General features: G+C 42.7%; 1 protein-coding gene across 1 annotated transcript; it reads right to left on the minus strand.

Moving 5' to 3' along the window:
• Nucleotides 1–1416: 1416 nt before the first annotated feature.
• KLKB1 (kallikrein B1) lies at nucleotides 1417–27326 on the minus strand. Its single transcript, XM_003732393.6, has 15 exons — nucleotides 27257–27326; nucleotides 26592–26650; nucleotides 22224–22386; nucleotides 21027–21133; nucleotides 17586–17745; nucleotides 16239–16348; nucleotides 12646–12805; nucleotides 11754–11863; nucleotides 11435–11597; nucleotides 11223–11335; nucleotides 10900–11068; nucleotides 8107–8282; nucleotides 6774–6869; nucleotides 4301–4440; nucleotides 1417–1861 (listed from the first exon to the last, which is right to left on the minus strand). Exons 2-15 carry the CDS (start codon nucleotides 26647–26649, stop codon nucleotides 1670–1672), a joined length of 1917 nt encoding a protein of 638 aa, XP_003732441.3. The 5' UTR covers nucleotide 26650; nucleotides 27257–27326; the 3' UTR covers nucleotides 1417–1669.
• Nucleotides 27327–27656: the final 330 nt, after the last annotated feature.

Raw genomic sequence — 27656 nt, forward strand, 5'->3', positions numbered from 1 at the left:
AGCAGGTGAGTAGCAGGCCAGCGAGCATTACCACCTGAGCTGCGCCTCCTGTCAGTCAATGAATGGCTGAGACGTTCACAGGAGCTGGAACCCTACGGTGAACTGTGCATGTGCGGGATCCAGGCTCCTTATGAGAATCTAATGCCTGATGACCTGTCACTGTCTCCCGTCACCCTCAGGTGGAACTGTCTAGGTGCAGGAAAACAAGCTCAGGACTCCCACTGATTCTACATGATAGTGAGTTGCATAATTATTTCATTATATATTACAATACTGTAATAATAGAAATGAAGTGCACAATACATGTCATGCGCTTGAATCATACCCAGGCTGTGGAAAATTGTCTCCACAAAACCGGTCCTGGTGCCAAAAAGCCTGGGGACCTCTGCTTTTGAGGAATAACCCAAACTCTTCCAGAAAACCTCACTTTCCCATTTTTCTACTTAACTTACCTAAAATTTTGTAAATGGCCAATTCTGTGTACATGTCATCCAGTTTAACTGAGCTGAATCAAGCCAGCTGGGATCAGCTATGGTAAGCCTTCGATGAGGAATTTGTGTATTTGTGTTGTATAAGGATTTCTATCATCCATTCCAAAGGCTGCTATAAATTTGCAAGTCTGAATTTTATATTTTATGAAATAATTTATACCTAACGATGCTTCTTTCTTTTTTTTTTTTTGAGACAGAGTCTCACTCTGTCACTCAGGCTGGAATGCAGTGGTGCCATCTCAGCTCACTGCAGCCTTGACCTCCCTGCGCTCAAGTGATCCTTCTTGGGGAGCTGGGATTACAGCTGCGTACCACCAAGCCCAGTCAATTTTTGTTTATTTTTGTAGAAATGGGTTTCATCACATTTCTCAGGCTGGTCTCAGACTCCTAGACTCAAGTCTCCCAAACTGCTGGAATTACAGGCGTGAGCCACTGTGCCAGGCCTAAAATGCTCCTTCAATTACCATTGGAATAGCCCAGATCCACTGAGCCTCCAGGGTTAATGCCCTTTGCAGAGCAGATTCCTTGCCTACCGCAAAGGCTGGGCAATGCTGCAGCCCCTCGAGCTCCTCGGCATGCCCCAGTAGCCAAGTTAGGAGGTCAAGATGCAAAGGTGCCCGATTCTCCCATGTTCAGGTAACCAGTCTCTTTCTTACAAAAGTGGGTGTGACACGGGTGTCCTCCCTTCCACTCAGCAGAACAAAACCCAAGCCTGCTAGCTCTTTGCCCCAAGCTCTTTGCTAGCTCTTTGCCCCAGTGGGGTTCTGTGGCCGAGCAGGTGCAGCACGGAACGGAAATTACATCTCTGAGATATACTGAGCTCCAGAGGAAGCAGTGCAGTTAGAGTGATCCCAGGCACTGTGCTAGAATCTGCAACCACTTACTTTCAGTTGTTTCACAACCAGAAGAAAACACTTGCTCCTAGTGATCTTTTACCATTTATTTCCCAACACGCAACCATGGACACGTTCAGTTGCAACCTCGCAGCACCAGCTCCCAGTTACTGAATGCCGACAGCTGGCCTCAGCAAGACACTGTCCTCAGCAGCTGAGTGCACTATCCCCTTTGTCCTTACAACAGGATGCAAAGTAGATGCCACTCTCCATGCCTTGCAGATGACCCCCAGGCTCAGAATTTGAACCCAGGTTGTAAAAATCACCTCTGCTCTGGGCTGTTCCTCATGCTGGTGACTGCATCCGAGCTTTTCCGTCCCTGCCCCGCGTTTTCTCCAAAATCCAGTCCACGTACTCAGCGACTTTGGTGTAGACACCAGGTTGCTCCCGGCGGCCACAGCCTTCACCCCAGCTGGTGATGCCCACCAAATGCCATATTCCGTTGTGTTTGCAAACTAATGGACCACCTGAATCTCCCTGAGTCACAGTGGAAGAATAAAATGTTACGACAGAATGGATTCAAATAAGTGACCACCTCTAAAATTCTGCAGCCCACTACACAACCCCCCACACGCACACAAACCCACACACATGCACACAACCCTCCCCACACACACACAACCCCCCCCACACACACACAACCCCCCCCACACACAAACCCCCACACACGCACACAAACCCCCACACACGCACACAACCCTCCCCACACACACACAACCCCCCACACACGCACACAAACCCCCACACACGCACACAACCCTCCCCACACACACACAACCCCCCCACACACAAACCCCCACACACGCACACAAACCCCCACACACGCACACAACCCTCCCCACACACACACAACCCCCCACACGCACACAAACCCCCACACACGCACACAAACCCACACACACGCACACAACCCTCCCCACACACACACAACCCCCCACACGCAAACAAACCCCCACACACGCACATAACCCTCCCCACACACACAACCCCCCACACGCACACAAACCCACACACATGCACACAACCCTCCCCACACACACACAACCCCCCACACGCACACAAACCCCCACACACGCACATAACCCTCCCCACACACACAACCCCCCACACGCACACAAACCCTCACACACGCACACAACCCTCCCCCCACACACACAACCCCCCACACGCACACAACCCTCCCCACACACACACAACCCCCCACACGCAAACAAACCCCCACACACGCACATAACCCTCCCCACACACACAACCCCCCACACGCTCACAAACCCCCACACACGCACACAACCCTCCCCCCACACACACAACCCTCCACACGCACACAAACCCCCCCACACGCACACAAACCCCCCCACGCACACAACCCTCCCCCACACACACAACCCTCCACACGCACACAAACCCCCCCATACGCACACAAACCCCCCCACACGCACTCAACCCTCCCCACACACACACAACCCCCCACACGCACACAAACCTCCCCAACACACGGACACAAACCCTCCCTACACACACACAAAACCCCCCACACGCACACAAACCTCCACACACGCACACAAACCCCCACACACGCACACAACCCTCCCCACACACACACAACCCCCCCCACACACAAACCCCCCACACGCACACAACCCTCCACACACACACACAACCCCCCACACGCACACAAACCTCCCCACACGCACACAACCCTCCCCACACACACACAACCCCCCACATGCACACAAACCTCCCCAACACATAAACACAAACCATCCCCACACACACACACAACCCCCCCACACGCACACAAACCTCCACACATGCACACAACCCTCCCCCCACACACACAACCCTCCCCACACACACACAACCCCCCACACGCACACAAACCTCCACACGCACACAAACCCTCACACACGCACACAACCCTCCCCCCACACACACAACCCCCCCACACGCACACAAACCTCCACACGCACACAAACCCCACACATGCACACAACCCTCCCCCCACACACACAACCCCCCCACATGCACACAACCCTCCACACGCACACAAATCCCCACACACGCACACAACCCTCCCCCCATCCACACAACCCCCCACACGCACACAAACCTCCCCAACACACGGACACAAACCCCTCCACACACACGCACACAAAACCCCTCCCCATACACACACACACAAACCCCCTCCACACACAATCCCCCCACAACCCGCCCACGCACACAAACCCCTTCCACACACACACGCACAACCCCCCCACATGCACACAAACCCCCTCCACACACGCACACAAACCCCCTCCACACACACACATGCACAACCCCCCCATATGCACACAAACATCCCCACACATGCACACAAACCCCCCCACACGCACACAAACCCCCTCCACACACACACACAAACCCCTCCACACACACATGCACAACCCCACACACACGCACACAAACACCCCCACACACACCCCCACACATGCACACAAACCCCCTCCACACGTGCACACAAACCCCCTTCACACACACACACACACACAAGGCCCCCCAACACTCTCTTAAAGTATCTCATGCAGTGCCTGCACTTTTTGTATCCCCTCTTCTATTCTGAAAAAAATCTAACAAAGAAATTTGTATATCCTCCAACAAAGAAATCTAACGTTTTTATATTTTAGTACAATTATTCTATGTATATTTGTCCCTCTTAAAGTAGCTTATGAATAGATTGTGACACCTATGATAAATAATATAATAAATATGAAATGTATTATATATATCCCATTTGTTAAAAGTTGCTTATAATTTATCCAATCATTTGTCTCCGAATTTTTTTAAAACTATAATAAATTATGCTATTGGAAAATGTATTTTGAAATGAATTTTCTCAGGCAGCCTATTGTGTTTTATCGTCTCATGCGTTACCTTACAAGCATCTCTCCCCCCTTCTTTATAGCCAGCGCAGACCATCTGTTGGGTTATTTTATAATCTTGATATCTTTTCTGACATTCCTCATTTGTCACCAAAGGAATATTTACCTTTTGTAGAATATTTTGGATTTCACCTGTGAAGTAACCAATATACAACTTCAGAGGGAGGAAACGCAATAAACAGTAAATATGGAAATAAGTTTCAAAGTGAATCAGAGCGGCGCACTTTTCATAAGGGCTATATCTTTTAATACAATTAGTAAAAATTGGGAAGGTAGTGTTTTATGCGCACGTGCGCGCACGCGCCCACACACACACACACACACACACACAGAGGAAGAGAGAGGGAGAAAGTGCACCCTGTGCTGTTCTCTTATTGCCTATGTGATACTGGGACAAGCCCAGCACCCTGGGCTACCAGAGACCCTCCTTCCATGATTTTGGCAGCCCCCTCATCTCAGTAGCAGTCCCCTAGAAATCCCATTTTATATTTATCAACTACAACAATCCGAAAGTCTAGAAGTTCTTACTTTTCATTTTTTTTTTGTTTTATATATTCAAAATTATAATTTAAGACTATATCATTTCTGAAAAAAACCTCAAGCCTGGCCGGGCGCGGTGGCTCAAGCCTGTAATCCCAGCACTTGGGAGGCCGAGGCGGGTGGATCATGAGGTCAAGAGATAGAGACCACCTTGGTCAACATGGTGAAACCCCGTCTCTACTAAAAATACAAAAAATTAGCCAGGCATGGTGGCGCGTGCCTGTAATCGCAGCTACTCATGAGGGAGGCTGAGGCAGGAGAATTGCCTGAACCCAGGAGGCGGAGGTTGCAGTGAGCCGAGATCGCGCCATTGCACTCCAGCCTGGTAACAAGAGCGAAACTCCGTCTCAAAAAAAAAAAAAAACCTCAAGCCTTTGGCAACTGAGGGGTATTTTGTTTTTTGAGTAAATGCACGTAATCATTTCCCTTGGAGAACCATTAATTTACAGATCATTTAAATGTTACCCATGTTCAGGTTTCCCTTGGATATATGCTGGGAGGTTTCATTGCTTAGTTAAGATTACTTTTAATTTCTTCTTGTCTCAAATTACCCATAAAAAATCTAAAAATGTGAATTACTTGAAAAAGGACTGAATCAGGAAAGAGGGCAGCAGTTTGACAAGCTACCTTATTTTGTAAAGAATGACTCTCTCTACAAATATTACTCTCCATAGTGTCTATTATGAACATAATTTTGGAAAGGGAGACTGGTCTGTTTCCTAGAAAGTTCAAGGGCAATTGGACCACTCCAAACACCCATCAACAGGAATTGTAAACCTAGGGTTTACAGAAAGAATTCACATGGTTTATAAATTTGAGTAAAGAAAACGTATTTGCTTTCACGAGGTACCAAAGGAAGCCTGCCTCTCCCTTCAGTTAGGATGCAGACAACAAACAGAGCACTATTCGTGATACCTGTGACTCTGCCATCAACAGATGACAAATCAACAAATTACGGATCGTTTCATGTCACATTTCAGTTGTGGCAGATAAGCGAAAATGCCATTTATGCTCACCACTATTTCAAAGATATGGCTGGTAGTAGAATAACTTCCTATGTAATAGATTGATGAAGAGGCATATATATACATTACTACTTCACTTTTTAAAAGCATTTTGATAACTATCTTGCACTTCACTTGGTTTCCTCTGTGATCCTGCATATTTTATTTAAACGTTTAAAACCATTACTAGGAGGCCGAGGTGGGTGGATCACGAGGTCAAGAGATCGAGACCATCCTGGTCAACATGGTGAAACCCTGTCTCTACTAAAAATACAAAAAATTAGCTGGGTGTGGTGGTGCGTGCCTGTAGTCCCAGCTACTCAGGAGGCTGAGGCAGGAGAATTGCCTGATCTCAGGAGGCGGAGGTTGTGGTGAGCCGAGATCGCACCATTGCACTCCAGCCTGGGTAACAAGAGCAAAACTCCGTCTCAAAAAAACAAAACAAAACAAAAAACCATTACTAGGGAAGTGGTTCACAGGCTTCCTCAGATGGCAGGAAGGGTACATGGGGAAAAAAGATGAAGAACTGGCCACAAAGAGATATGGCACAGCTGCCTGTGCTCCTGGCCAGTAGCATCAAGGGAGAACGTGGTTTTGGGAGATGGGAACGCTATTAACACTGAGGACCGAATGGGCTTGCCCAGGCTTGTCAGCCCTAGATGGACCAACCCTTCATGCAAAGTCAAGCACATGATCTTTATAATGAAGTAAGATGCTTAAAAGTCTTCCTAAAAAATGTTTTTCAAGCCAAAGCAAAAATACTTTTAAAAAAAACCAGAATAAATATTTGGGAATAAATAGGTAGGAAAGATTAAGAGTTTAGATATAATTTTAGACAGAAGCCGATTAAAATGACCCACTCCATGTATTTCAACATGTAAGACCTGCTCTAGAAGCAACATTGAAAGCATCATGCTGTACCTTTTTCCTTCGAGAAGCCCCATCCGGTTATCCAGCAGTTACTATACACTGTATTTGCGTCACCTTTGGAAGGTAGGCATATTGGTTTTTGGAATTCTGAAACATAATTTTTAAATTAGAATTTGGTCAAATAAAGTTATGGATACAGACTTTAAAAAACACACCTTTTTCTTTTTCTGTCTTCCCTTTCTACAGAGTAGCACTAAGAAGAGCTCTTTTGCTTTCTGCTGACGTTCTAAGGCTAATGACTCAAGAAAATTTGTCACCACCATTTTTCACATGACAGTTTTGGTGTTACAACTTCCTGAATTCAATTTTTAAAACTCAGAACCTAAATCTACAGTGAAAAGCATGCAGAAGTTCCTGCATCTCAGTCCGGTGTGCCATCCTTAGTAGTCACCGCAGAGTGTCTGCACTGCTTCAGGCATTAAGTGCTTTCATGTATTAATTATTATAACAAATCCAGCAAAAAGTTATCACCCTCATTTTATAGACGAGGAAATTAGAGGAGTGAAGAGGTAGAGCAATTTGCCCAAGTTGTCACGTAACTGTTTGTGTGTAGTGGCCCGATCTTGGCTCACTACAGTCTTGACCTCCTGGACTCAAGTGATCCTCTTGCCTCAGCCTCTTGATTAGCTAGAACTACAGGTGCACACGACCATACCCAGTTAATTGGTTTTTTTTTCTAATTTTATGTAGAGACGGGGTCTCACTGTGTTGCTCATGCTGGTCTCAAACTCCTGGCCTCAAGCATTCCTCCCATGTGGGCATCCCAAAGTGTCGGGATTACAGGTGTGGGCCGCCATGCCCGGCCACTAATGTTATTAGATGTGGGGGGCATTCAGCTCCTGGGAGCAATGAACCTCCAAAGGCAGCACCTCTGATTACGATGCTCTAGCCTTTCCTGGGCTTCTTTCTGCCTCAGTCTCTTTCCTACCCAAATTACACCTGGAAGTTGATATCTGGTCCCACCTGCCCTCACACATGTCTAATATCCCTAAGCCCAAAGCAGTGACGGTTATGCTACTCTTAGCAAAGGGAGCCCAGTGTCTCTCAGGAGGCAAAGACATTTCCTACACCCATATTTCAATAACCTGCATGCAGTTGTATTCCTCCCTGAAAGAACAAATTCACATTTCTTGCTCTTTCAATAGAAGAGATTTCATGGCCAGCCACAGGGTCTTTGCTTCCCATGCAGCCCTCACCTTTCCCTCAACTCCGCCAGTCAGAAAATAACGATAGTCTCCATAGATCTGCCCTCTTGTTCAAACTGATATGAAAGTGTAAACCCGTACAATTCCGCCATCACCTTCTTCTTACACATGCTACATACCAGTGTAATTCAAAGGGGCCTGGAGTTTTATTAAGGCAATATCATGATGCTCTTCTGAGATTTTATAGTTTTGGTGAACGATAATCTCTTTTATTTGCGAAAAAGGTGTTTCTTTTGTAATGTCTGAGAGGTTTAAAATGCCACTATAAATGCGCCAAACATCCGGTGAGGGCAGCCTAGGAGAGAAGAAGAAATACCTGTTTGACACTGGGAAGTCTTTCCTTCTGTATTGTTCTCCTATAACTCTCTTTCAAAGAGAACTGGGAAGGAAATACTACATAGGACGTATTTTTTTCCTACCTAATTCCCCCTTCCAGTAATTTGTCATCACCAACAGCAGTAGTAGAGAATCTCTGAAGATTCTATTTAAAAAACGGAAAAGTGTACATTTATGTAATTATATCACGCTTAGTGCAAGTCACAACGCAAGAAGGTTGCTGCCTCCTTTTTGAGAGACATGGAGTGGGAAGAGACCAGCAATTTATCCCGGGAAAATTAAGCTCCGTTCAACAAAACTGAACCTAATGGCTTCATTAAAATTCAGAACTATCCATGGCAAAAACCCCTCTCTCCTAAAACATGCTACAATTAGCCAGGTGTGGTGGTGCGTGCCTGAAGTCACAGCTACTTGGGAGGCTGAGGCAGGAAAATTGCTTGAACCTGGGAGGCGGAGTTTGCGGTGAGCTGAGATGGCACCACTGCACTCCAGCCTGGTGCCTGCTGACAGAGCGAGACTCTGCCTCAAAAAAAAAAAAAAAAAAAAAAAAGAAAGAAAAGAAAAGAAAAAGAAAAAAATTCAGAACTATCAAAAAAGTCAGATTGATCTTCTAATGCTCTTCTAATTGGGTAGAGTAGAAGGACTTTAGTGTTTAAAATGTTTCTATATGGCTGGGTGCAGTAGCTTACACCTGTAATCCCAGTACTTTGGGAGGCTGAGGTCGGGGGATCACCTGAGGTCAGGAGTTCGAGACCAGCCTGACCAACATGGTGGTGAAATCCCATCTCTACTAAAAATACAAAAATTAGCCGGCTGTGGTAGTGCATATCTATAATCCCAGCTACTCAGGAGGCTGAGGCAGGAGAATTGCTTGAACCTGGGAGGCGGAGGCTGCAGTGAGCCAAGATCATGCCACTGCACGCCAGCCTGGGCGACTGAGTGAGACTCCAGCTCTAAATAAATAAAATAAATCTATATTTTGGAAAGTGTGAAAATTTAAATAGATTGTTTAAAAGATGAATGTATACTAAGTATATCCAACATTATGACCTAAATAAAGCAAAGCCTCCCTCTGTACAAAGATCGGACATCTTTACCATCACCCGGTGATGCAAGACAGGGGGGCACAGAATTTAGGAACAAATAACAGTGATATCAGGTGCGAAGGGGCCTTTTTGCTTTCAGTGAAATCTCTAATAAACTCACAATGCTGAGCCTTCACGAATGAAAATTATTGGTCCCAAATTGTAGTGCACTTAGTAAAAAAGAGACCTACAATTTCCCATCTTGGGCCTTTTCTTCCACGTCAACCACCATAAAACCACATGCGGTCGGGCGCGGTGGCTCAAGCCTGTAATCCCAGCACTTTGGGAGGCCGAGGCGGGTGGATCACGAGATCAAGAGATCGAGACCATCCTGGTCAACATGGTGAAACCCCGTCTCTACTAAAAATACAAAAAATTAGCTGAGCATGGCGGCGCGTGCCTGTAATCCCAGCTACTCAGGAGGCTGAGGCAGAATTGCCTGAACCCAGGAGGCAGAGGTTGCGGTGAGCCGAGATCGCGCCATTGCACTCCAGCCTGGGTAACAAGAGCGAAACTCTGTCTCAAAAAAAAAAAAAAAAAAAACACATGTGGGCTCCCGTGCAGCATGGCCCCCTCCTGCGATGACAAGGTGGCGGGATCTGTCTCCACCACGTGTACCACTGACTGCTAGATTTGGGCGGCAATATATTCAATCCTAGTACACTGCACCTAAGCATGGATTTCACTGAAACAAAGATACTTTGTGTTGATTTGAGAAAGATCAAGTGTCTTCTAGTGTTTCTTTTGCTTTTTCATGTGTTTTGTTCATTTCTACAATTCTTATTGAATATAGTAATCATAGTTTACATTTTTGAGAAGTGTTCATGCTCTACATACAGTCCTAAGCATTTTAAATGTGTCCCTTAATCCTTCCAACAGCCTTACAAATGAGGTACTATTATTATCATATTTAAGATAAAATAAAGCTCAGAGAGATTTGCAAATCTCCTAGGGTCGCATCTCTAATAAGCAGCAAAGCTGTCACTCAAGCCAAGCTCTGTCTAACTCCAAAGCCTTGGTGTTTTAAGACATAAAACCCTAACATATCTCTTTGACCAATAAAATAGAAATATATCAAATTATATACATTGAAATATACAGAGTACAAAACTCTCACTTTTACAAATTGTTACTTAGTGAATTTATGAATCAAAGAACAAAAAGTAAAATTTCTATGGGCCTGACAAGTCTTTGAAGAACACATCAGGGATTGGTGGTGGGTGATGGGATGGAGAAGCTGGGTATTGACTTTGCTTCTCTTTCTGGGGGAGAATACCCACCCAGGGGCATCAGTCCTGTACAGAGACCACATGCTTTTCTGATGGGTCAGATGGTCAGTGCTTGGACCCTACCAATTAAATGGCATGAATACCATCCCTGCTTTCACACGTCTCCATCTGCAAAGTCACAGGACGGCGGAGCAGCTGATCATAGATCCTTGAAAATGAAAAGTCAAGATAAGACTCCAGCTGAGGTGCATCCAACACTTACCCATCAAAGCAGTGGGCAGCGGTGAGGACCCACTGGTGCCCTATGAGTGATCCTCCACACAGGTGCCTCTGAGCTGCCAGCTTCACCTGCAGGCTCACCTGCCAGGGCCACTCTCCCAGAGAAGAGTTGGTTCCTCCAACAATGCGTGCATTTGTTCTTGCTGTGCAGACTGAAAAGAGAGTGTTGATGATAATGGTTGGAATTAAAAGTGAATCAAAGTCCCTTCCAACAAAAAAGAACAAGACACATAATTCCATAAGACTAAGCAAGCTATCAACACGACAGACATCCTTACAATTCCACGAAAAAGCAAGGTTACTCACCAGAGCTGTCCCCAGTTGTACACAATCTCAAAGAGTAACCAGAGCTCCTTTGTGTCCCATACGTAATCCTAGTTGGAGAACCATCCAAAGATAATCTTAAGAAACACTTACACCTAGATGAAATGAACAGTACAAAGAGTAAGCCTTCACAGAGGGAGAAAGAATATGAAGTCATCATGTCAACTGTCTTTGAAAAATGAAATTTCCCTCACTTCTCTTCCTTACAGTCTTCTGGGAGTAAAGAGTAAGTGAAGAACTGGCAGCGAATCATCTTTGTACAAGTCTCTTGGCAAACATTCACTCCTTTAACGAAAGTCACGTTCAATTCTTCTCCTCCAAAGTCAACTCCTGGGTAAATTTTAGAATGGCAGGGCTCTGCGGTCAATTATAAACATAAAAACATATCAAATGAGAAAAGCAGTGAACATTTACAGCAATTTCTGTTACCTTGAGGATTCTTTCATCATTGTTGCTGTTAACAGTCATGAAATATGTTACATTTTATGTTATATTATTATCTAATCACATTACCAGGTAAAGTTCTTTTGCAGGTTAAAAGGCTGTATCCAGATATGGTGTTTTCTTGAGGCGTAGAGGAACTTGGTGTGCCGTTTTCAGATGTTTTAAGAAAACAAACATTTCTATTTTTTTTTTAAAAAAAAAGCAAGAGACAAAGAAAGAAATTTGCATTAGAGGCATTAGACAAATACAAAAGCAGCTCACACTCAAAAAGCAACTCAGCAAATGTTATTCTTCTGGGAAACTCTCTTCAAAGTAGATCAGACTACAGGACTCTAATAAATTGCAGAGATTAAATGTAAATCAAGCCTCATCTCCCTCTGGAGAAAACGAACAGGCACAGACAATGTGAGAAGAGGGCAGTAATGACGTTCCACCTTCTCAGTGGAAAAACAACAACCAAAAGCATGAAAGAATGAATCCGGGGAGTCTACGCTGCCGAGAATATCACATGACCAGATGCCGGGTTCTTAGGTCCAGGCTGTGTGTAGAAGCGGGTGCGTTATCTGAGACAAGGAGAGTGGGCCAGAGCCTTGAGCAGAATAAGCAGAGCTCTAGTTTCTGAAACACAGAGGAGAGCCAACAAGCCTGAGGGATATACTGCCAGTGAGCGGCTTTTACTCCAAGCTAATACAAAACACCAAGATCATGTTTTGAATCTTCACTCGAAGGCATCAGATCCTTCTTTTTTCTCATGGCGATGCTTCCCCGGTTCGACGGTAACATTTGTTTTAAAGTGAGAGAAGGTAGGCAGAGCAGGCTGCTAATCTCTTAACTGATCTGCACCTGGAAGAAAAGTACCCACTTAAACTGCAGGTTCAAGGGTCTGCAGGGAAATGAATGAAACTCAGACGGTAAAATAAAAGTGATGGTTTTGATTTTAGTGCTCCCCGTGCACACTCGCCTTTGTGACTCTGTTTTCCACGCGTTCGTGTAGAATGTAAAGAAGAAGCAGTTGGGATGGTAGGTGCAGATGGTCCGACACACGAAAGCATCTGGAGTGAGCACCCTGGCAACATCCACATCTGAGAATGCAAGACGCTGGAAGACGTCCATGTGGCAACCTGCGAACCCAGAGAGAACATGCTCCTTGGGAAATGACACGATGCTAAATTTTCTTATGTTTTCTCGTCTTAATTAAGGAAATTGTGACTATCTATTATTCACAGTACTAAACATCTTAAGTAAAAAAATGTCTGTTAAAGTATCTTCAAACTTGTTTGCCATTTAGAGGAAGGCAAAGTTGGTCTAATTCTAAGGGGCAAATTCCTGTGTCAGAGAAATAAAAGCGGTGCTCGTAGCTCCATCATCCACCAATGCCAAGTGTTTACGTTACTCAGTATGTATTTATGTTTCCTTTATATGACTCTGACTCTGAGGCCTTAGGAATGTTATTTAATAAGAAGAGATTAACAAAATGCCTTGTGCCTATTAAAGTTAGAACAACAGACAATCCACTTTTATCATCATTACATTCACATGACCTTATGTCCTGTTTTGTTCTATTTGTGTTCACGTCATTTATGCAGTTGACTAAATCTGATAACAGATCATTCTGCTGATACTCATGGGTTTACAGATTCAATGCACTCTACCAAAATCCTGCTCCCTTTTGTTGCAGAAACTGACAAACTTCATAAAATTCATATGGAAATGCAAAAGATCCAGAATAACCAAATTAATCTTGAAAAAGAACAAAATTAAAGCACTCAGACTGTCTGAGTTCAAAACTTACTACAGAGTCATGGTAATCAAGACTGTGTGTAACTGGCGTTAGGGCAGACTTTTGGTCAATGGGTTAGAACTGATGGTCCAAAAATAAACTCACATTTTTGAAAAGGATTTCAAGACAACTCAATGGAGATAGAACTGTCTTTTCAAGAAATGGTGCTGGAATAGCTGAATATCCACATGCAAGAACTAAGTTAGATTCCTACTTTACACCATATGCAAAATTTATTTCAAAATGCATCAAACGCCTGAATGTAAGAGCTAAAACTATAAACCTCTAATAACAAATTATAAACAAACGTCTTCATAACCATGATTTAGGTTTTGGCATTCTGGGTAAAGCACATGCAAGAATAAAGCCAGACTGGATTTTATCAAGTTTAAAAACTTCTGTGCTTCAAATAACTCCATAAATAAAGTGAAAAGATGACCTGCAGGTGCACAGAAAGCTTTTGCAAATAATATATGGTCTAAGAGTGTAAAATGCAGAGTATATAAAGAGCTCACACAACTCAACAATGAAAACAAAATAACCCAATTATTTTTAAGGGCTAAAGGATTTAAACAGAGATTTCCCCAAAGAATTCATTCAAATTGCTAATAAGCACATGAGAAAATACTCCACATTATTAGTCATTAGGGAAATGCATATCAAAACCACCATGAGAAACCACTTCACACTCCCTAGAAAGGCAATAACAAAAAAGGCAATAACAGGTTTTGTTCAAGTTGCAGAGAGATTGAAGCCCTCAGTGGAACAGACAAGCTCAGACCATGGCTCTGGGCTGTCATTTCTGCTGTCCACACCTGGGAGAGCACCGTGGATGTCTAATCTCTGTAGTTGCTTTCTTGTTAAACTGCAGTGAGTTCCCATATGATTTAATCTGTTCAAATGGCCTTTACAGAATGATAAAAATCCTGGCTGTAGCCAGGCACAGTGGCTCATGCCTGTAATCCCAGCACTTTGGGAAGCCCAGGCGGCCAGATCACAAGGTCAGGAGTTCAAAACCAGACTAACCAGCATGGTGAAACCCCATCTCTACTAAAAATTCAAAACTTAGCTGGGCACAGAGTCCTACCTCCTGGCATCCTTCAAAAACTCCCAGAAAAAAAATAAAATGAATGTTAAAGTTAAATCACCAATTCATGTGAACCATCAACCTGGCACAATGGAGAAGGTGTGCTGTGGCAAAGAGAAGACAGGCAAATAGGTGCCTTGTAACCAACCTTCCCAATCTTACACAGGGAAATCCTAGCGCAGCACCCAATGCAGCGCCAGGCGCAGAGCCAGCACCCAGTACTGCAGAGAACTGACTAGAAGGGATTCGGTTTCAGTAACATGTCATTACCATCCTGATATGCTAAATCAGGTGGAATGTCATGGCAGTTTTCTGGGTAATTCCATTGAAATTACCTTTATGTGTGAAACGACAGGTTTATTCCCTCCCCACGGTAGAGTCATTTCACTAGATATGGACACAACCAAGGAATGACCTTACAGTTCCGCTACAATATCACTGTACTGGTTTCCTATCACTGCTGTCACAGGGGCATAACCGCAGACTCAGTGGTTACAAACAACACAGATTTATCACCTTACCACTGTAGAGATTACAGGTATGAAATGGGCTAAAACCAAGAAACCAGCGTGGCTTTGTTCCTCCAGGATGCTCCATAAGGAAACTGTTCCCTCGCCCTTTGCAGATCCTGGAGGCCACCTGCGTTCCTTGGCTCGTGGACCTTCGTCTTGTTAGAGTGAACTCCAAGTTTCTCTTCGAAGAATCAGTGTGTCAGCATGTTCAGCTCTTTTTCTCTAATTCTCCATTTTAAAGTTTCACTTCCTGGGTCTCTGCGCCCCCTTGCCTCTAGTTTAAAGTTTCACTTCCTGGGTCTCTGCGCCCACTTGCCTCTAGTTTAAAGTTTCACTTCCTGGGTCTCTGCGCCCCCTTGCCTCTAGTTTAAAGTTTCACTGCCTGGGTCTCTGCGCCCCCTTGCCTCTAGTTTAAAGTTTCACTTCGTGGGTCTCTGTGCCCCCTTGCCTCTAGTTTTGGTAAACGACTTGCCCACCAGTTCTGATCGACAGTTCACATCTGTTCCCCCAGTTCCCTGCTCCGTCCTGACTCATTCTGGTCACCTGCTCCAGTCACCTGCTATGACCTGAATCACCCCCGGCCACCTGCTCTGCCATAACCATTTTTCCCACCAAACCACTCGCCTCGCCAATCTGGCTCATCCCCCTGCTCTCTTTAAAATAGCCAATCGGAATTAGCTTTGACTGTGCAGTCTAACTCTAGCCAATAAGGGAGTGACACAGCAGTAGGGGCTGCATCAAGGATAAGAACCTCTTCCCCTCCCCTGTTCAGATGTGTGCTCACCATTGCTCTGTCTGTGAGATGCTCCCTTCTAGCGAAGTAAATTGCCTTGCTGAGAAAATTAATATTTGAGTTCTACTTCTTTTGTGGCACCAAAAATTTACATATAACAATCTTCAAAGCCAGCAGTGTAACACCTTCAAACCTCTCTCTCTAGCTCTGAGCCTTCTGCCTTTCTCTTTTTCTTATAACCATTGTGAGTACATGGGGCCCGTCCAGAAATCCAGAGTTATCGCCCCATCTCAAAGTCCTTAACTGAATCACATCGACAGAAGCCCTTTTGCTAACTGTAGGGACACAGGTGCAGGTTCCAAGGCTTAGAGCAGGGGCTTCTCTGGGGGCTCTTATTCTGCCTGCTACAATCACAAAGTGAAGTCGTCCTACAATTAATTACCAATTTCTGAAAGTGCACAAGGCTTCAGTGAGAATCCAGATTCCACGTCATCCAGCACCTTTATACTGGTAGGTGTTCCTCCGGGACTGTGTTTTAATAGGCAATTGTTCCTGGATGTGAAGAAAAGAGGTGACTTTGCTTCCTGCACTTTGAGGTGCAGGCAGCAGTCCAGGTAACATTTAGTATTCAGATGGACATTGGGAAAAGCAATGACCCTGATAATGAGTGAGTTAGGGGTTTGCATTATTAATCAAATGGACATCCTTCCCCTCACAAAATAAGGTAGGGTGAGAATGAGGCCGGAGATACTATGATACTAAACCCTCATTCTATAAGCAAGGCCTATGTGTGGGGCAAATGGAACTTACTCACTTCAGGAAAAATCACACCAAAATTGAGTAGAGTGTGGAGTGATGATAGACAGTAGAGACTGGGAAGGTGACAGAGAGGTGGGAAGGGGGTGGGTGATGAAAACCTGTTTAGTGGGTCCAAGGTATATTACTCCAGTGATGGACATACTAAAAACCCAGACTTTACCACTATGCAATACACGAAGGTAACAAAATTACACTTGTACCCATAAATTTATGCAAATAGCAATGAGGTTTAAAAATAAGAAAAAAAATTCATGAGTTAATATCAAATCATGATTAGCTCTATGAATGAAATAAACAGAGCTGAGTGTGACTTAAAAGAGAATGCTCAGAAGTGGCCTTTTAGAAGGGCTGATATTTGAGGAAAGACCTGATTTGTTAAGAATCAGAAGAATCAGCCTTGGAGAAGTAGGGGAAGAGGATGCCAGAGGTACAATTACATGCTCAGGGAAAAGAGTAGAGAAACACATGAAATTAAAATGAAGTATTTAATTAAAAAATGAAGAGAGGCCAGGCACGGTGGCTCACGCCTATAATCCCAGCACTTTGGGAGGCAGAGGCGGGTGGATCACAAGGACGAGAGATGGAGACCATCCTGGTCAACATGGTGAAACTCCGTCTCTACTCAAAATACAAAAAATTAGCTGGGCATGGTGGCCGTGCCTGTAATCCCAGCTACTCAGGAGGCTGAGGCAGGAGAATTGCCTGAACCCAGGAGGCGGAGGTTGCGGTGAGCCGAGATCGCGCCATTGCGCTCCAGCCTGGGTAACAAGAGCAAAACTCCATCTCAAAAAAAAAGAAAAAACAAAAAAAAGGAAGATAAAGAATAAACTAGAGTAAGTAAATAAGGAAAGTGGTTAGGAGTAAAAGCCCTGTTTGGTTTTCAGTTGGGGAAACAAAAAGAGTTTATGAAGAAGACAGTGAAATCCCTGAGGCTCCAACATAAAAAACAAACACCGTGAACTGTGCTCACCGGTACTCTGCATTGTGAAATGTTTCCGTGGCATATGAAAAGAACTGGCAGCGAATGCTATTGGTGCACCGTTTCTGGCATTCTTCAGCACTGCTAACCTTAGACACATTAAAATTGACTCCTCTCATATCAATCCCTTTAAAAATGTCTCGGTGGCAAGCTGTACAGGAAAAATGCAAAGAGCAAATACAGTCAATTTTCTTTCCAGAGGTAGATGAGATACCCACTACTATCTGAGCCGGTAGTTTACAAGGATAATAGCCCGTTTTTGGCAACTGCTGTATTAAGGGATTTAAAATTTTTATTATGTCCATAAATTATCGAACTCTGCTTGACGTCAACACAATCCAATATTTTCCCTAAAACTATAGCATTGAAAAAGGGTTACTTCACTTCTTAAACTGCAAGATGCATGCAGCAATACAGGTAAATTTCACATTGAAATTATCAATGAGCAGTGGGAAATAAGGCAGTAATAATGAGGACACTGATCATATGTGCTGAGGTTTGCATTACTAAAGAAACTGATGTGCCTTTGACCTGCATTGAGTAAAGGAGATTCCTTATCTCCAGTGTTATTTTTCTGCTTTCAACTTCTCCTGTCTGATTACAAATTGCATCTGGGTCAATTATTTCAAAATGTGGAGAGCTGTTGTATATGCATGATGAAACCACTTCCATTCTTCTTTTAAAACTTTGTTAATGTCTATTTAAACAGGCCCCCACACACCTTTTTTTTTTCTGAGATGGAGTCTCACTCTGTTTCCCAGGCTGGAGTGCAATGGCATGATCTCGGCTCACTGCGACCTCCACCTCCCAGGTTCAAGTTACTCTCCTGCCTCAGCCTCCTGAGTAGCTGGGACTACAGGTGTGTGCCACCGCACCCAGCTAATATTTTGTATTTTTAGTAGAGATGGGGTTTCACTACACTAGCCAGGATGGTCTCGATCTTCTGACCTCATGATCTTCCCAATGTACTGGAATTACAGGCGTGAGCCACCATACTCAGCCTTACTCACCCTTTTCGTGGAGATTTGTCTTACATGCAAAAGATATAGATAATTCTTTTCACGGACAGTGAAACAAAATTCAGCTCTTTTTTTTAAAGATTCAATTTTCTTAGTTATACTTTTGGTTAAGGAAGTAATGTAACCAGAAGTAAAAACTTTTTTAAAGTTTTATTCCTGAAGATAATGTGAAATAAGCCATAATCTATTGTAGGTCACTTTCCACTCCTAAGAAGTTTGGTTAAAGTAAAACTAAATGTAAGGGTGGGAAAGACAGAAAATACACACACTGTCAGGAAAACGACACGCTGGGTTGGGCAGGGAGGTGGATTATTCACAGTGGTTCTTAAACAGAAGTGTGTAGATTGTAGAAATAAAACCACTTTCCAATTTTTCTGCATGTAAGAAAAGAGTAGGCTAAGAATCGGGATGGGACTCTTACAAAAAAACTTTTTAAGTGTTCATATGAAAGCTCTAAATGCTTTTGACTAGCATTGTTCTGAGTATAGAGATTTCATGTACTCAGGAACAATGTTTCACTTTAGGATGTTTGCAAGTTAGGAAAAACAAACATTGAGAGCAAGCTGAATGAGTAACACTAAGTTTTAGAATACATTAACAAACAACAGGAATATTGAGAAAGGCACAACACGACTTCCTCTTTAAATTCTGCTATAGCATACAACAATCGGAAACAACACATTGAATAATTTATACTAAATTATATTAACATACAAATTTGATCTTATAAAATAGGAAATGTACGCCACCTCAGGTACACTATGCCTTTTTTTCTTTCTTTCTATTTTTTTTGGTAGAGTTTCACTCTTGTTGCCCAGACTGGAGAGTAATGGCATGATCTCGGTTCACCACAACCTCCGCCTCCCAGGTTCAAGTGATTCTCCTACCTCAGCCTCCCCAGCAGCTGGGATTACAGGCATGCACCACCATGCTAACTTTGTATTTTTAGTAGAGATGGGGTTTCACTTTGCTGGTCAGGCTGGTCTTGAACTCCCAGTCTCAAGTGATTCACCCACGTTGGCCTCCCAAAGTGCTAGGATTACAGGCGTGAGCCACTGCGCCTGACCAACTACACCTGGCTAAGTCAGGCTGTATCTGTAACTAAGACATTCCCATCCTTTGATAGCCGGTTAAAATGCAAACAGCAGGCTCAGAGTGTGTGATATCAGTGAGGAGGAAAGGATGACATATTTTAAAAATCTGAAATTTGAACCTACAAAATTAACTGTGCATAAGAAAAATAAAAACAAAATAGTAATGATGTATAGTCATACACAGAACAACAGCACAGTTATTTTAAGATTCTGACAGCGCATCAGGTGAATCTCTTCAGCACTTTGCACTTTCTGATCAGTCCCAGTCAGGTTTGAGGAATAGTTCGTTCACCTTAAATGTATGAGGATAGCACTGGAAACGGTTTCCCACAGCATCAGTAGCTTCAGACGTCAGAATCAAAGTTCTCTACCATTGTCGTCCTCATGTTGCCTTTCAGAAGTATTATTCTTGTAATCCCAGCACTTTGGGAGGCCGAGGCGGGTGGATCCCGAGGTCAACAGATTGAGACCATCCTGGTCAACATGGTGAAACCCCGTTGCTACTAAAAATATAAAAAATTAGCTGGGCATGGTGGCGCGTGCCTGTAATCCCAGCTACTCAGGAGGCGGAGGCAGGAGAATTACGTGAACCCAGGAGGCGGAGGTTGCGGTGAGCCGAGATCGCGCCATTGCTCTCCAGCCTGGGCAAGAAGAGTGAAACTCAGTCTCAAAAAAAAAAAGAAGTATTATTCTTAGCACGATTTGCAGAACTCGGTTCCTCAATTTGGGCTTAATGGTATATCACAGAGTTTCTTGATGTCAGCACTGGGGTTGACATTTTGGGCCAGAGAATTATTTGTTGTGGAGGACTGCCCTGTGCCTTGTAGAATGCTGGGCAGCATTCAAACATTCTGGCCTCTATTTAGTAAATGCTAATTGTATCCTCCCTAGTTGTGACAACCAAAAGTGTCTCTAGACATTTTCAAGTGTCCCCTAAGGGAAGAGGCAAAATCGCTGCTGGTTGAGAATCACTGATGTACAAGTTACCCTCAAGTGAACCTGTGAGAGATGTTCCCTTGTGTTTTCTTAAAAATTCTTATCTGGAAACGAGGAGACGCGATTATTTGGATTTATGTTCTGCAAATCTTATACTTTAGTGCTAACCTCATACAAAATAGAGGCTCATTAAGTATGTGTTGATTAATAGAGACAATAGAAGTATCCAGATGAATATGGGTCCCTCTTTTGTGACCAGAATACGGCCCCATCTCCTATCTTTATTATTTCCCAAAAGGCTGTAGCAGTACAGACTAGGAGCAAAAGCCGTTCTAAGGTAGATGCAACATTAACTCAAATGTAGCTGAGAATTCGCGTCTTACCGCTTATTTGGTGACCGCAGTGCTTTAAGGAGTGTCCAGAAATGGCACTTGTCTGATGTACTCTTGGCAGGGTTCCTGTAACACTGTCTTTCAAGAAGCAACCAAACCTGCTTGAAAAGTAGCTTTACTTAGGAAGTCGGATAATAAACAGACATTGAGGAAATGTCTAGCATTTTCCATATACTAAGAAGTAAAACCAGGAATAAGGAAAGTCATACAGCTTCCCTGATACCTGCTGGCAAGAACACGCTTAGAGGCAATTTTATAACATCCCCTTAATATCTAACTTCAGCATGGCATTTTCTCACACTCACACTTTTTCAGTACAGAAAGGCAACCGAATTAAAGAGTTAATGATTTTTCCTGTGTTCTTACACTTCCAGGCAACTATGTCCCCAACTGGTGACTATTTTTGCAAATACTTTCGTTTACTGAAAAAATTAAATTAGTGATAAGAGCTGTATATAGTGTTCATCTCGCTTATTAACTCCTTGCAGTCTGCACACAATGGCAGACTTCCCTGTGTCTTAATTGTCAACCTCCATGTTAATGTCATTATTTATAAGAATTCCTGAACCTACCTCAACTTTTAATACGATGACCCTCACATACAATCTGGGTTTTCTCTACAAGTTTAACATGTAGGATCGGAGAATGACTATCTGATTTCTAGCTCGTAAACTCACATAGAGTGAAGATGAGAAAAGGGTTATGGATATGAACATGGGAACGGCAAAGAAAAGCTTATTCCGGATATCAATCAAAATGAAAAAACATTAAGACGAAACTGTGGCTCGTGATTAACAAGCATCTAACGTGATCATGGGTCACACGGTTCAGTACATTTCTTTATTCAGATGAAATGTTCACCTGTTAGATTCCTTCTTGAGTCAATCTCTTAGCCCAACGGTGTTCAAGCATTTTGAGGCATTGAATAGAAAATTACCAGCCTCATTTACTTTAAATAAATGTGATCATTGTTTAAAATGCATATTTCTAGTTCCAAGAAACTTTGATTCAGCAAGTCTGGGTTGTGGCCTGGGAATCTGCATTTGTAAGAACTATGTGAAGGATTTTGCTGAAGCTGGTCCTTGGACCACATTTGAGAAAGAACTCTCAGTTATGCTACACCTTTTTGGACACAACTAATTCCATTTTGAAAAATGGCTTCTCTAATAATGAACGATCAACTTTTACCTTTTATGCACATCATTGACAGAACTTGCTGGAAGGAAACTGAATAGCAAACACCTTGGGTGGAATGTACACATCAGCTGGCAGTGCTGGGCATTTGGGGTGTACATGGAAGCTACATCCCCACCTCTGAAGAAGGTGTTTTCATATAGTTGAGTCAGACATCCTGTGATAGATTCAGATAACACTTTTAATAAACAGATATCTGCTTTCTTCTCTCACTGACTACTCAAAGGTCTGTATAATAGAACCCTAATTACGCTGAGAAAATAAAATATGTTCAACCAACTATTTGAACAATCTATCTTGTTATTTAATTTTCTGGATACTTCTGTATAAAAATGTGGCTCATTTTTATTAAATTGCACAGTAATTTACACATAAATTACCCACAGCAAAATAAAATCCTAACTTAGTTTTTCCCTGTTGCCTGACATGCTATGAAAATCTCATGCCATAAAAAGGACAATATTTGGTCTATTTTCAAAACACTTTTGTAATAAACATCTTCACCAGCTTCTCACAATTCTGTAAGGGAAGACAGAGGCAGGTTTTGTTATCTGTATCTGCCTTGTACTTTTTAAAAGAAAGAAGTTAAAAAACTGAGTTTCGGTGCACACGGACTTGCCCAAGATCCACAGAGTTCATGGGGGTGGCTGGACAGCCACCCAGCCCTGACTCCCAGCCCCGTGTCCTTTTGTAGCACGCAATTCTAAGTGCTGTTCCTCACCTCAGTGTGATTCAAGCAAACTGACAATTACTGCCTGTTCATTTCTTACTCATTTTTAAGAGAGTTTAAGCAAATGCATGCACATGCTAAATTGAAAATACATTATGAACTATTCAATGTTTGGAATCATTCCCAGAATATAATGCACCCCGCATATTATTAGAGAATTAGGTGTCTTTACTGGCTTTAATTTGTACATTTGGATTTACCTGGAAAGACCCTCTTGGAAGTCTGCTTAACAAGCTTTCCCATTCCAGTAGCACATTCATCTCCATCAGCCAACTGACCATTAACCACGGCTATGCCAATGACAACCTGGTCCATTCCCTGGGGCAGTAGCTGCTTTTCAATTTAAATAGCACGTATTTTGTATTGCCTTTGGGGGATGGGCAGCTTAGGCAACATCCGTTTTATTAGGCACTGAAGAGGGCCATCTTCTCTGCACTATCCTATGCCCCTGGGAATTCTGGCCCTGAGCCCCATTATGACTACCCAAGACAGCAAGATTTCTTCTCTCACTCTCAGAGGTGTGGCCAAGATGACTACCTCTTGGGTAAAGTTTATATTTGGAAAGAACACAGATCTCTTCAAGCGGAAGCTTTTGGAATGCAAGTGTGTTGCCTAGATGTCATGTATGCACAAAACCTGGAGGAGTTGCTTTAGTTATAATACTAGTTATAAAGCTATATAAAACAGTTGGCGGTTTTGACTCACTCATAGTTATGAAGCAGTCACTCCTCTTCCAGCCCCCAGTTCACATGCAAGGATACACACAATGGCTGGTGCTGACCCAGAGCCTCCCATGCTGCAACTGATTCTCTGTGAACAGCCCTGTGACTCAGTCAGGGAAACGGGTGACTAGAAAGATACCAACTTCATTGTTGAATGGAAAGAAACTTCTAGTAGGTGTTCTTGTTCTTGCTTATCCTCAGAAGTTGGTGACTGTGATGGAAATGATGGCCGTGACAATGAGAGCCATGCCTGTACTGTATTTTGGAGAGTTTGTCAAGTACTGTTATATAATGTATCTCATAACGATGGTGGCTTTCAAAGCTTTTACATGGGCCCCCATGTCCATGGACTTTGGGTGGTTATTCAGTCTTGTTTAACAATTACATAAACAATAAGGAGCAGTAAAGTACTGTGAAGAATTAGGTGACAAACATAAAAAGATAACTTACACAAGAAATAGAAGTGATTAGGAAGCATATAAAAATGGGAACAGTCGCAAGTTAAAACAACCTGAAGCCATTTCATCCATGAGATTAGCAAAAGCGAAAAATTAAATAACTGGTATTCATATACTGATTTTGATCGCAAATGTTGGAAAACCTAGTTCAAAGTGGCTTGAATACAAATGAAATCTGTTGAGTTCAGAATCCAAAAAGCCCATGGTGAATCAGGCTTAAAGAGTAACAGGGCCGGGCGTGGTGGCTCACGCCTGTAATCCCAGCACTTTGGGAGGCCGAGGTGGGTGGATCACAAGGTCAAGAGATCGAGACCATCCTGGTCAACATGATGAAACCCCGTCTCTACTAAAAATACAAAAAATTAGCTGGGCATGGTGGCGTGTGCCTGTAATCCCAGCTACTCAGGAGGCTGAGGCAGGAGAATTGCCTGAACCCAGGAGGTGGAGGTTGCGGTGAGCCGAGATCACGCCATTGCACTCCAGCCTGGGTAACAAGAGTGAAACTCCGTCTCAAAAAAAAAAGAGTAACTGGACATTGCCCTCAACCGATAGCATCAGACAATATGTCTCCTTCTGTTTGCTCCAGTCCGTGCTGTTACCATTACTCCCAAGCACCACATAGTAGCAAAATAGTACCAGCAGCTCAGACCTCTGCATTCTCTTACGTTTTAAGTCAAATTGGGGAAAAAAAAAGAGTAAGAGTTCTATTTCTAGACATCTAAACAAAAGATTTGTTGCAAGACGTTGGCTCTGATTGGGTCACTGCAGCCAGCAGGAGGTGTGCATTTCCTGGTTCAGGCCTGGGTGGGTCACAAGCTCCAGCTCTGGGGTCAGCAGCAGAAATGGGGTCACCAGAACCATATGGACAAAAACTGAGAGGCAGGAGCTCTGCAGAAGTAGATTAGGACACTCTTTCCAGACAGATAAATACGTCAGGATGCAAAGCAGCAAGCCTGTTAGAGACGGCCTACGTGGGCCACAAAAGATCATTTAATGAAATTATCTTTCAGAAAGGTCACTCCCTAATTGACGTTTTCTACCAGCTAATAAGGGTGCTCATTTGGCTGGTAGAAAAAGTCAATTAGGGAGTAACCTTTCTGAATGATAATTTCATGATGCTGAACCATAAAACCTTCAAAAATATTCATACCTTTGAATCCAGTACTTTTATTTCAAAAAATATATTCTACAGAAACAACTGAGTAAGTACATAAGAATATGCACACAAAAATACCATAAAAGAGAAAAGCAAGCTCTAAAAATATTATATTTATTTGCATCAAAAGATAGCTGTAACTGGGAAATGCAAGTCAAAAAGTATCCATAGTCAATTACTCTTTCTTGTAAAGTGTGCAAATAGGTAAAGGTAGAAAAGTATCTGAAAGACTATAAAGAGATGTTTAACAATGACTGTTTCTGAATTTGGGACTACATGCAATATGTAGTTTCTAATTTTTTGCTTATTTACACCCCTAATTTTCCTAGCCATAACCATAATTTATTTTGAAAAAAAAAAAAACAAAAAACAAAAAACACCTGGATTTGGCCATGGTCCACAGCATCTCCGGCTATGCTCCTTCTCAGCTTCCAATGGGTTTGCACATGGGTTTGTAAGTTATGGTTTAGAAGAGCAATCAGGATTGAGGGACAGATGCAGGGGAGGTATGATTTAGGGAAAAAAAGCTTTGTTCTTGGAAAAACCCTCTCTATGAACGTAAACCTTACCCATAGATGTTCACTGTAGCCATACATCTGAGAGGAAAGTTAAGAACTCATTGTTTTGTGGACCTTAAGTCACCATAGACTCAGAATCGTGCCTTGTGGGGACACAGAGAAAATTCCCTCTAAAATGATTAATGAAAAACGGTGTCAGAATCATTTTTCTTCTCCAAAAGTTCATGAAATGAATAAAGAAATAAGATTGAAATCTGGTGTCAAAAGCTATTCACCTAGAACTACCCAAATGGATGGTTGACTAAGTTAAATTGAAACCAGATACTTTCATTTTTGAAATGGCTCCCTAGTGATCCAGAATGAAACTGTGTATCACGTACCTAACAGAAACTTGGATTGGACCCAGACTCTGTAAAATGCCTAGCACTCTTTTGAATTTTCAGATAAAGTTTAATTTTTAATGTTGATAATAATAATAGAGGACTATGTTTGTTGTTAAGGAGACTAACTTTTTTGTTAAGGAGAAGTTTTTGCCACACAAGTCCCAAGACATTCCCACTTCCAAGCTCCTCCCCCTGGTCTGAAATGTATGTATAGAGCAATATATCTGACAAGTAGTACTTGCTCCGGAACATTAAGCAGACACATGTCCTGAATCATCAGGGACTAACTTTCCCCCTGAAGCTGTACGTTCAATAGCTTTCTCCAGGGGTGATGTGATTTGCTTAGCTGCTCCTGTCTTAGCCTGAATTTCATGTTTTATAGATAATTCACTTACCACAGGAAACTGTAGCAAACAAGGAAATGAGGTAAGTTGATTGCTTGAATAAAATCATTCTAAAAAAGAAAACAATACATAACTCTGCTGGTTTCAGGCTACATTTAACATAAATCTTAATTTAAGGTGATATAGATTTTCTTGTAAATGTCTGAATTGCAAGACAAAGCACACAATCACCAGTATAGAAAACAAGGGGTTTTTTTTGTACATTTGTGTCTAGGGAGTTGGAAAATGTATAATGCTTCCCAAGATACAAATTGAGACCTCCAGACTAGCTGTGTTTATTGCTGTTAGGCCACCTCTGTGGCTAGTAATGTTGGAAAGCCGATTGGTAGAGAAAGAGTAAACAGTTATGAAACCTCTTGATCTGGGCAAAAAGAAAACGAATAAATAATGACGATGATGTCAGTCCAAAAATCCCTAAGAAAACCTCTGAAAATAGTAAAGCCCATTAAAAAACTTTAAATCAGTCAAATATTCACTTAGATTTAAAGTCATCTTACATTTAAATATTTCTACATAAAAGAGTATTAGTTACTTCTATACTCTCTAAATACTCAGGAAATTAGAATATAAATGAATACTTTTCTCATAAAGTAAAAAACTATACCTTAAAATTTATAGTTTATTTGGAAATAATCAGAATAATAGAAATTTGCTACCTGAAAACACAATTGCTTCTGTGGAGGTGAGGGAGTCTCTTGTCACTTAAAAATGAACAGTCTTCAAGCTGTTCTCATGTGGCGCTGCGGGCACTATTTTGCTGGGCTTCAATATTGACTTTGGGTTTCCGTCAACAGTTTCAACTTTTTGTCCTGTCAACATATTCGATGAACATCCTATCTGTGTTCAGCTGCTAAGTATATTAACTATTTCAGGGAGTGATGTCCGCAAGCATAGGAACAGGAGGTTGTCAGAACAGGAGTTTCTAGCGCTCATTCCTTGCAGAAGCATCGATTTGAATAAGCATCCACACACAAAAATTACTTCACTAGAGCTAATGAATCAAGTGAGAGGTTACAGCACCTGGTGGCAGCACAGAAATAAGAAAAGACACACTGA

The sequence above is a fragment of the Callithrix jacchus genome, chromosome 3 (assembly GCF_049354715.1).
Source record: "Callithrix jacchus isolate 240 chromosome 3, calJac240_pri, whole genome shotgun sequence".
In the NCBI taxonomy this organism is placed as follows: domain Eukaryota; kingdom Metazoa; phylum Chordata; class Mammalia; order Primates; family Cebidae; genus Callithrix; species Callithrix jacchus.

Coding starts and splice junctions, on each gene's coding strand:
- KLKB1 (XM_003732393.6), bottom strand. CDS start 26,649: ATGATTTTATTCAAGCAATCAACTTACCTCATTTCCTTGTTTGCTACA. Junction 11,598..11,753: donor CTGCAAAAGAACTTTACCTG/GTAATGTGATTA, acceptor AATTGACCGCAG/AGCCCTGCCATTCTAAAATT. Junction 4,441..6,773: donor GGGCTTCTCGAAGGAAAAAG/GTACAGCATGAT, acceptor GTTACTTCACAG/GTGAAATCCAAAATATTCTA.